The 11,252-nt window shown below is 41.9% G+C and overlaps 2 protein-coding genes across 2 annotated transcripts in view; one reads left to right on the plus strand and one right to left on the minus strand.

The window, feature by feature from the left end:
* The window catches only part of LOC109471107 (exportin-1-like), a 19,174-nt gene extending 14,938 nt beyond the window's left edge, over positions 1–4,236 (minus strand). Inside the window, exons 1-5 of the mRNA XM_019770320.1 lie at positions 3,751–4,236; positions 1,005–1,146; positions 610–714; positions 154–226; positions 1–52 (exon numbers count right to left, since the gene is read on the minus strand). Coding sequence (XP_019625879.1) covers positions 1–52; positions 154–226; positions 610–714; positions 1,005–1,133 — 359 coding nt within the window. The 5' untranslated portion in view covers positions 1,134–1,146; positions 3,751–4,236. The remainder of the gene's footprint in view (positions 53–153; positions 227–609; positions 715–1,004; positions 1,147–3,750) is intronic.
* Positions 4,237–4,643: 407 nt separating this feature from the next.
* On the plus strand, positions 4,644–10,925 carry LOC109471106 (zinc finger protein 76-like). The gene is made up of 9 exons (XM_019770318.1): positions 4,644–4,966; positions 6,439–7,097; positions 7,348–7,525; positions 7,696–7,877; positions 8,074–8,163; positions 8,425–8,507; positions 8,744–8,864; positions 10,020–10,172; positions 10,394–10,925. The coding sequence occupies exons 2-9, from the start codon at positions 6,479–6,481 to the stop codon at positions 10,726–10,728; spliced, it is 1,761 nt and encodes a 586-aa protein (XP_019625877.1). The 5' UTR covers positions 4,644–4,966; positions 6,439–6,478; the 3' UTR covers positions 10,729–10,925.
* The last annotated feature ends 327 nt before the right edge of the window (positions 10,926–11,252 follow it).

Here is an 11,252-nt window from a genome sequence, read left to right on the forward strand (position 1 = left end):
TCCTGTGTCTGTGATGTCTTGATGATCAACCCAACAGTGTACTTTTTTATGCCTGTAACAGTAAAACAGTATCAGGTAACCATGCCTACAACTTTAACAATACTTAAAATGTAAATCACAAAAAGACTGCAAGACACAATATAATTGGCCCACCTTCACATTGACTGCGTGGTAGAACTTTCCACCTTGTCTTGATGACATTTTCCAGGATCTGCAGAGCATAATACTGGAAAAAGATTTTGAGAATTTAAACAAAAAATTGAATATACCAACTGTTTGACTGTACAACATTTAGTCCACCTTGAGGTCTACTTTAGCAGGTGGCATCACTCAGCAGGTTTTGATAAAGCCACATTACAGGGCTAGCTCTTCATTAGTTTTGTCAACATGTTAAGAATGGTGTTCACTTTATTCATCACCAAGGTCCTTATTTCTGGCCCTGCACATGCAGTACTAAAACTGCTATGGCTGCACACAGTTAACTGAAATACTCAGTTGTCAAACCTATCAACATGGAAAGACGTACAATAGTTTATACCAAGCCTGTCCATTTTTAGCTGAACAATATCTCATTGACTCTGCCAAACTCTGCCAATGAAAGGCACTGACCTTGGTTTGTTGGTTTTGTGAGTATTCCAGGATCGTGTCCACCCTTGTCCAAGCATCAGGATGTTCCTTCAGATGGGTCAACACCTCCTGAGCCATACGCTGCTGCTGACCAATACATGATGCAGTTCATTAGATTAAACAGTGATATTGTTTTGATTCTCTTTTTAAAGTTGTATTACACATGCCAGTAAAGACTCTCAAAATCAAGAACACATATATTGTAAGCATCTGAAGATCAATTCAAATTCAGTAGGTTTCAGTAATTCAGTAGGTTTCAGTAAGAAAGGGTTCTTTTTGTTGAACTTAAATTTTTATAAAAACCAGTAACTTTTCTGCAGAACAATCAAGTTCACTTATACTTGTTCTTCTTCATTTGTTTGCACAGCTGTGCTTACCTGTGGTCCCTCTCCAGTGTACATACAGCTAACAACATTATCCAGCAAGTTAATGTCCAGTTTTTCATTGAAGTTGAGCAGCTTGCTGGCAGCCTGCTCCACAACCGTGGTCATGTTTCCGATCACCATGGATGCTCAGTTCCTGAAACAAGCAGCATTAGGGGATACTGAAACTTTGTGACAGTCATAATATTTTGTGGTTACATTTCCAGCTTCCGATTTTTTGAGAGTAAAAATGTGATAAATAGTTTGGTACATGATGCAAACTTCTAAAATGGGTTTAAGTTTATGTTGGCCTCAATTCTGTCAAATGAGACATTAACCTGGAGGTCCGATGTTTGAAGAGAGCCACACCTGAGTTTTTGTTATTGCTGTGAGAACACAGGTCCACCCCGGAGGGTGCGAGTGAATAAAGGTCCTAATGCCAGTACTGATGTATTAATTATTATGCTTCAGGCAGTTTACTGTCGGGTAATGCAAAACAAGCAAAAAAGGGTATTTTTTTTTCAATCATGCCTACTACCTTCTCCATTCTGCCTAACAGTAGCACAGTAACCAGTCAAACAGCTAAAATAATGGTAAAATAAAGCTTGTCGTGATTGCAGTGCAGGAAACCCTGACAGAAAAACATGCCCTGGGATCATCAAGGAACTGGCTCAAACTGGTTTGGGTTGGATTCCTGTTTACAATTTACAACCAGTCTGGCCACATGATGCATAGATCATTGTGTTATCATAACCCTCGTCAATTTACATGTCGTTACGTAAGATTAAATCAAGCTTTTAATCAATTAAATAAGCTTTTAATTAAAGGCTACTGCCAGTAAATGTTGAAAAAACACGACTCTTCATCTCAAGCACATGCTTCATAGCCTGGGTACCATCCATATTTGTTTCTCTGCTGTTTGAAAAAAAATGTAGTGCAATGGAGCAACAAAAACAGATGGCACTCAGGCTATATGCTTCAACCTCAACTTGCTTTTTTAACATACACATGTATTTAGGAGATACTAGTATTGACTATTGAGGAGTCACATGACATAGCATGCCTTCTTGTTCATCAGCTTTGTTGCTTTTCGAATATCTGGGTATGGAACAAACAACCTTTAGAAATAAATCTGGGCAACCACTCAAGGGATTGCCAGGAAAATGGTTGGTGACATGGGTGAGGGGGAGTGGTTGCTCCCCACAGATTGGTTGGCTGCCCTGGTACATGAGTATTCAAGGACATTTTACTTATACGTCCTTGGTGTATGGTAAAGCTTTTCTAAGGGGTTATGGATAGTGGAATTCTAGAAAAATAGGGTTAATAACATTGGCCAGTGGAGTGAAGGTTGTAAGGATAACATTTCCCCTTAAGATTAGTTAAATACATGGACAAATCCTGCTGCCTATATGACCATTATGAGCATAATTTAGTCCACAAGAGACTATACAATACAGGGTATACGATACTAGTAGTACAAACATGTAATAGTAAATGAATACACAAGTTAAAATCACAAATGGTAGAGCACACAAAGAATTTTAATCAATTCAGCTGCAAATTATGACATAGGCTTTACACAATATACTCAGGAGAAACAAAGGATAATTTGGAGGGTACAACTCTTTACTTAGTAGATGGTTCATTTCCTAGTAATCTGTTCTATAATTTTAAAAATTTGTTTCATTTTGTATTGATTGAAATATGGTCATTTAGAAAATAACACTTGCCTCTTCTGTTGAATCCCGTTACATAAAATTGTGACATTTTTATATACCGGTACTGGTAATATGGCTCATGACTGGAGGTGACTGGCTGCACCAGACTTGGCTGTACCGGTAGTACCGTCTACTGGTATGTTTACAGTTATGACTATATGAGCTAGAACAGTACACCTATCCATATCATTCATCTTCTACTTTTTTCCCCTTGTTTCAAAACAAATACACTAGGTATCAACAAATTATGGTAAAGGATTCTGTGGAAGTGAACTGTACACACATTTATGCCCCCAGGACAATTCTTATTTCTATTTTTCATTTTATGGCAGGCTCAGGAATTTATTAAAGCCAAACTGAAATAAAGCAATACTACCAAAAAAATGGAGAAAACTGGACATGGCAATAGACTAGTAATTGAACTTGATAGTTAACGTTATACATTACATTTACAGACACTGAATTTTAATCAGTAATGAGCACAAAGAAGGCAGGCACCTTCATTATCCTAACAATTCATATTGAATAAAATAAATGAATGATCTTTATTTGCATGTTCTTGCCCACGTGGGCTAAATGCATTAGTTGTATGTATGTATGTAAGTCCCATAACATTGACGGTCGTAGGGGCATTAGTTACTAATAAATAAATAAGTTTTACTATTAACGTTACAACTCACTGCAGTGTTGATATTAGTGAATAAGGGGAAGACAAAGGTAAAAATATATGTTAGCACCAATCGTATACGTGTTTTTGTTAGATTGTTCGTTATATTAATCAATGGTCGTGAGCTACATTGAATTTCGAAACATACCTTGTAACCATTTCACCATTTCCCGCCAGCAGTGCATGGTTAGCCCTGATTCGGCCACCACTCCCCACGTGAACGGCGAGGGGGCAGTTCCCTAACTACACGTACATGTGCAACAGTAAACCATGCCCAAACCTACTTTTTATACCCCACTAGACCAAAACTCGACCATAAAAAATCACTAGATGTCCAACAACACTTAAAAACGAGGTTTAACCCTCAAATACAAACCTGAATACTTCCGCCTTTCCCCAGGTTCAGCTGACGGCAGTTTGAACTGGAAGGTTACCGGCAGGAAAATGGAACTAAAGCTGGTGTGCTGGGTTATGGTGATACGTTCCTAAGATGCCGAACAGGCTCCTGAAGTCACTAAATACCCATGAACATGTCAGAAATACTCCGTAAACAACAGTGCTTCTGCTGTACAGTCGTCTTTATTTCTGAAACCCACCTTCTGATAGTGAATGATCGATGTACAGTTTTGGTTCCTAAGAACCGGTTTCAACCAGTTTGGGCTCAGGCATAACGTCAACGATACATAATCAGGTACGAAAACAACCGACGATTGCCGACGCCTTGTACCAAACCAACGCACCAAAATTTTCTTTTTCTAATACGATGAATAAGGATTTATGCTGTGGAAACTTCTCGCATGTGTAATTTTATCATCCTTGCATTACATTAGTGAATAAACTGGACAAAAGTCTCCTTGTTCATTTACGACCGTGCTCTCGGCCATCTTCGGCAAAGGCTGGTTCATTTGCATAAATGCCGATTCAAAGAGCCCGCCTTCAAATTCTAGGCACTGATTGGTTGGAGGTTTGGGTTTTTCCATCACGCTTCCACCATGCTTTCCTCTCTGCAATGCCCAGTTTTGTCCGGTTTGAACCAGCGAGAGCGTCTGCCTTTGTGTAGACATTGTGCAGAAGTAGGGCGTGTGTAATTTTACCTTTCACAACACCACAACGCTTAAAAATAACGCAAACACAGAAACAGACATTTTCGTGTCTTGGAACACCTATTTGAATCTGCCTCCAACGAGGTGTTTCGAAGTGCTACCGTCAAATACACGGGGTAATTGGGCAGTTCGAAAAGTAGAACTTGGTTTTTTAATGAGGGTTCCATGTATGATCTTTTCTGACCTGTCTGATAGAAATAATAAGAAGCAACATATTAATTTATCTCCGACATTTCCGATGAAGCAAAATCAGGTTTCATTTGGTCATACAAAAACAAGCATGCCGTTGGCGGAGTGATACAATTTTCATACCCTGGGAGGGGGACTCGCCCTCCCACCCTTCGGTACACCATAATATTCTGGCAGACCATAATAGTTGTCCTGGTCCCTCGAATTTTGGAGCGAAACTTCCCACGTGTCCTTCAGACATGAAACAAACACGGACTCTGGTAGCAAGATTCCACGGTTGTTTTTGACACGTGATTTAAGGTAAGTATTGGGCATGGGGAAGCGTGATGATGGATGGTCACATGGGAGTCAGTATTTTTACAAACTGAAAGTTGAAAGAAACTCTGGAAGAAGTTTGGTGATCATTGGTCACTGTAACTTGTAAGTGGTATGGTAACATAATATCAGTGATGGGATCTGTCATTTCTCAGGTTTTGAATTCTTGGGATAGATTTCAGGACCAAATTTGAAATCAATGCAATACTTCTCAATATTTTTGTTTTTACATTTACAATCTCCTTTTTTCATAAAAATGTTATGTTCAATCAGAAGACCTTTTATCCATCAATTACATTTAAAAAAAACTGCATAGGTTTACACCAACCCTTAGGGATTTTTTAATAATGTATTACTTTAGGTAGGTCAAGGGACAGATTGGCTTATTAGCCAAAGATGACTTTCATCAAGGAGGTTAAAGTTTGCTTTGATGGTGAAATCTGGGACTTTCTTTGCAATCTCAGCACAGTGTTGCTAGTGATGCAAGGCTCGTGCAATATCGGGCCTGCAATGAGGGTCTGCATGGGGGGGTCCTGGCAACGGTTAACGGTAAATTCAGCAGGGACGATAACGCTTAACGGTAAATTCAGGACGGTCGGCAACGCTTAACGGTAAATTGACAGGCTTTTTTTCGAGCTGCACTGGATTTGGTATCTCGCTTTGTGAGAAAAGGTGATCACTGACAAAATTACGTATACCTTACATGTAATGAAGCATGCATTAAAGGTATGTGTTCCCTGTGTTTCCCACCTGTCCTGGTCCCCGAGTGCGTCCACAAATAAAGGGGAGTCCGAGTCGACGTCGGTCAGCTTGTATTTTTTCAGTCTGCCCAGTTTTACCGATGGATTAATCTAGGGGGGTCCGGGGGAATGCTCCCCCGGGAAATTTAGGATTTTTAAGCCTTCAAAAACGCAATTTCCCGCATTTTGAGAGGCAAATCATGGTGTTGAGAGTGTTTGTCGGTCCTTCTGATGTTTTCATATTTTTCAAATTTTGTATTTTTAAACCTTCAATGACGCATTTTCCTGCACTTTGAAAGGCAAAATTAGGCGTAACGAAGAATTATTCATTAACGCTTAACGCTGAATTTAGGATGACAAATAACGTTTTACGTTGAATTAAAACGACCAATAACGCTTCACGATGAATATACTGATAACGCTTAACGTTGAATTAGAGCGGGTCGGCAACGATTAACGGTAAATTAAAATAGCCCATAACGGTTAACGAAAAAGGGCATGCAGACCCTCTGCAATATCACAAATTCCTTACTCAGTAGATCTCTCCATTTAACAATTTCAGGATCTCTAATAGTAATAGTTTCTAATGACTGAATAGTTTCTAAGAATGATGGTTGGATGATTGAACTCTGTGTCAAGGTGACTAGAAGAAGTGATATTGAAGGTAACAACTGTCAATTTGTGTTTTCACCTATATATCCAATATTATCCATACAGTCAGTATACTTCACCGGAGTTACTCCTTACTTCTGTGACAATGGAAATGCAACAAGCTGTAGAAAAGGACAATGTAACTATTGAAGAAGGAGATGGTGAGAAGGGTGTTCAAATTGTGCTATCTGCAGAAGGACAGAAAATGCACCAGTTTACAATCAGGACCCTCAGTAGCCTTGTGGATGGAGCATCAGGGACCCAAGAACAAACAGGATTTGAATGTTTAGATCCCCAGTTCACGCAGAGTTCACTACCAGCTGCCAGCAGCTCAGTACCAGAGCTTGGAGCTACGTCTGTTGCCACCACCCTTTCTGCTCAAGGAGAGGAAAAAGTTGTCCTGTGTAGAGAGGCAGTGTTAGCCAATGACAGTGTAGTTGATGATGCTGTGGAACAGCCAACCAAAGTGGATGACACTGTTTATGCGACAGTTGGGGTCAGGGAACAGTCCTCCCCTGTACAAGTTGTGGACATGAACACTGGACTTGTAGTGGTGAACCTACCCAACCCTCTGGTGGTTCTGAACCCTGGGCTGCAAAAGTCATCTGACAATCTAACAGACAGTCAGCATACAAATATGGCAGCCTTACTCAGGATTCAAGCCATGGCACAGGCTGGCCAGATGTCCAACACACAGTATATGGCTCCCTTGCCCAAACCAGCAGGTATTGGTAGCTTCAGTTTTTCCACTGTCATAGACATACTGGAGGACGTTGGGGACTTTTAAATAGAGTTTCAGTTTCAAGTACATTAGGTGTGCATTGAATGGAAAACTAATGGGAAAAGAGAAGAACACACAACTTTCATAGTAGCACATGTTTTCTTACAGACAACAAATGTACAGAATTTTAGTTTATTGCTATACATAGGATGGGGCTTTGTAAGTTAAAAAACTATATATCACCTTGTCTACAGCTAAACCTGTGCATGCATGTAGCCATGAGTTCTGTGGGAAGAAGTTCACCTCCTCCAGTCACCTGAAGTACCATGAGATGTCCCATACAGGAGAGAGGCTCCTCAAGTGTCAGGCAGTGGGATGTGACAGAACCTTCACCTGGCCTGCACATCTCAAGTACCACATGAAGACTCACACGTACGGCATGTATTCTTGTCTCCCAATTTCAAAAAACAAATAGGTAACATTGCATCTTTGAAATGTCTTTTTGCCAATTTGAACCTTTCTAATTTAAGCACTAAAATAACATGATTACTAGTACATTTGTACATGATTACTAGTACATTTGTATTTTCGTATCCCTGCAGTGGTGAGCGCCAGTACAGGTGTCCAGCTGAGGGCTGTGACAGCACCTTCTACACACCACAGAGACTCAGGGTTCATGTGAGAACACACACGGGGGAGAGACCCTTCAGGTGTACAGAGGAGGGGTGTGGCAAGGCCTTTACAACAGCACAGAACCTGCGTAATCACACACGCACCCATACAGGTAATGACACCACTTGAACTATAGTAGCCTATGTAGCTTTACTGCTATTATATATGTCTATCATGGATGCAAGTGCTGAGGATAGCCTGATAAAATTGTTGCTGATCAGTCATGCCTTTTCTGTTTTATATCCATGTGTCTACTCTGCCCAAAGTTACAAAAGAACAGTTATCTATAGTTTATTTGTTACATGTAGGTGAGCGGCCCTTTGCGTGTCAGCATGAGGGCTGTAACAAACGGTTCACAGAGTACTCCAGCCTCAAGAAGCACCAGAACACTCACACAGGTATGACGTCTTCATTTCAGGCAAGCAGGAAATCTCTGTTTTGTTGAGATGATGTTCCTATAAATGGCTATATGATGGACGTTCCTACTGATTGTATAATCTTCTCTTCAACTAAACCTCTTCTACTTTTCAACATGCCCAACTCTATTTTCTTATTCACAGATCTCTCTATCTGTCCAGTAATTTGCTACATTGAAATTGTATTACTATTAGGAACTGTGACTACAATTCATTTTGAAACTCTCATTTAATCATTCTCAGGAGAGCGTCAATATGCCTGTGAGGTGTGTGGGAAGCAGTTCACCCAGAGCGGCAGCCGTAATACTCATAGAAGAAAACACCAGGTGTGCTTTGACTCTTTCTCATTGACCATTCTTTCCCTTGGTAGAGGTTCCTGATTCAGTAATGTTTGTTGACCACAGTAGCCAAGTTTGACTGTGTTTGCCTAAAGTGTTAGCAAACAAGTACCCTAGTAGTATTGGTATCCAGGCTGTTTGTTATTTTTGTTTGGGGACCAGAGCGATAGGTGTCTGCAGTCAATGCGGGATATCAATACTGTGTCACTCCCTTTCCTCCCCAGCTGTTTGCCATCCAGGCAGGAGAGATGGAGTCCAGTGAGCTGTTAGGCCAGCGCACAGTTTCTGAGGACATGGGACTTAGCCTGGGCCTCAGGCAGACTGAGGACATCTTGGGGATGCAGGGTAGAGAAGCTGGCTCTTTCTACCCTACAGTTCTAGTTCATATGGAGATGTCATGCTGATTATGTCATATCTAATGCTCAATAATGTAGAAACTTGAGAAAAAGAAGGCTCAACTTCTCTTCACCCTCCCGAGCAGGGTCAGTGACGCTGCCCAAAAGGGCTCCCGTCTCTAACCCTGCCAAATCAATGTGGATTCGGCACTCCAGATGAGGTAGCCTATACATATTAATGAGCTTGCCTTATTTGGCACAAGCCAATCAGCACCCGGATCATATAAATTCAAGATGGCGGACGTAAACACTGGCACCGCCGCACCACTGTCTCCTGTTTCGGCTTGGCTGCGTTCCTTATATATAATAACCTAAGACAAGTTGCCTTCAGGCCCATCGAGCTCAGCTTGTCACATTACACTTTCATTATTGCGTTGAGCGGACTCACTACAATAATGAGGTCGTCTTCAGACGGCCACAAATGCTGGACTCGTCGCTCTTGAGTTGAGTAGACCGTACCTCCGTCGCTGCCTGCTCCATCTGGCTGCGTCTTGAAAGCCCATGTAACACAGGCCATTCCCTCCGCCTGTCCTAAGAAACACGTTTCGGCCATCGAGTACTGAAGTACCGGTAGTCCCTGTAGCGTGATTTTCTGGTGTTCGTGAGCTGTTTGACGCCAAAAAAGTCTTGCATGGCTAACACAACATTATAATTTACCGCCATTTTACATAAAACCCAAAGAGGCGATGTAAGACGTAACATGATTGGCTCTTGGGTTCCTGGCGACCTTTGCCTTTAGCTTTGCACAACTGAAAGCTTTGTCTCTGATTGACTGACAGCTCATTATAGGCTACCGTGTCTGGAGTGCCGAATCCACATTGATTTGGCAGGGTTAGAGACGGGTAGCCTGGTTACCAAACCTATTATAGCTCCCGAGTCCTACATCCTCTCCGCTATTTGCGGTAACCAGGCTAAGAGACGGGAGCCCTTTTGGGCGGCGTCACTGACCCTGCTCGGGAGGGTGCTTCTCTTGGGCTCCTTAAAGAACCAATCATGATATAACTGATGGCAAGGATATGCTCCAGAGTGTGATGGCAAACAAAAATCACAAGCCCCACACAATAGGTGGCTGGTTGATGAACACTACATTGTTGATATTCTGCAGGGCTAGATGATTCTGAGTCTGCAGAGGACAGTGCTGTGTTCAGCCACCCCAGCAGTGACAACATCGTGACAGTCACCACACAGCTGCCTGACAAGAGTCAGGAGGCTGATCAGCTGTGTCTCTCTCACAACCTCATGACAGCAGAGCCACAAGGTAGCAACTTTTGCTCTGAAATAACCTTGATGCAATGCACATTGATAGCTCATGATTATACAGATGTACACTTCTACTTTAACTAGCATAAGAATAATGCTACTCAATGGATGATGTTTCATCTACATGTACTAGTATTTGCCTGTTAGGAAAACCATGTCTTACTGCTTTTAAGTTTTGGCAGCTACATAATGTTTGCCTTTCTGTTATCAACTTTATAGGATTGCCCCAGAGTTCTACACTGTCTCAGTCTTCCACAGCAAATGTAGTGGTGGTTGCCCAACCAGAGGCTATAGCTTCCATGGCAACAGGGGCATCTAGTTACCATGGCAACCATTCGGTTTCGTCTGAGGCCCTGGCTTATGGTACAGGGCTTCTCCAGTCTGAACTGTCAGCCATGACGCAGAACATGGAGGTGACTGAGGACTCCCACTCTGACAAGAGCACTCCCACTGTGGAACAGATGTTAGACAAGGGGAACAGGCAGGACAGGGGGGGTCAGTCTGGTCAGGCAGAGATGGTCAGCAAGACTGATGCTGAAGGTCCAGATTCATGAGGACTAATTTCAATCATGTAAATTTGAAGGCTATGTTGTGTGAAGTACATGTAACTGATAACATGTGCGCATGTCTTTTCAGACAATTCCCATGGAGTTTGTAAGATAGAATGCATCATAGAGGGTCTGCATGCCCTTTTTCGTTAACCGTTATGGGCTATTTCAATTTACCGTTAATCGTTGCCGGCCCGCTCTAATTCAACGTTAAGCGTTATCAGTATATTCCTCGTGAAGCGTTATTGGTCGTTTTAATTCAACGTAAAACGTTATTTGTCATCCTGAATTCAGCGTTAAGCGTTAATGAATAATTCTTCGTTACGCCTAATTTTGCCTATCAAAGTGCAGGAAAATGCGTCATTGAAGGTTTGAAAATACAAAATTTCCCGGGGGAGAATGCCCCCGGACCCCTCTACATTGCTCGCGCCTTTGGCGCTCGACTCGCGCTTCTGCGCTCGGTCCCTTCGGCTCTAGCCAGAACCAGTTTACCCTTCAATTTCCGGAGGTTTGCGGAGAGTTACAGAATT

Source organism: Branchiostoma belcheri, unplaced genomic scaffold (genome assembly GCF_001625305.1).
Source record: "Branchiostoma belcheri isolate BF01 breed outbred unplaced genomic scaffold, Haploidv18h27 scaffold24, whole genome shotgun sequence".
NCBI classification, from domain to species: domain Eukaryota; kingdom Metazoa; phylum Chordata; class Leptocardii; order Amphioxiformes; family Branchiostomatidae; genus Branchiostoma; species Branchiostoma belcheri.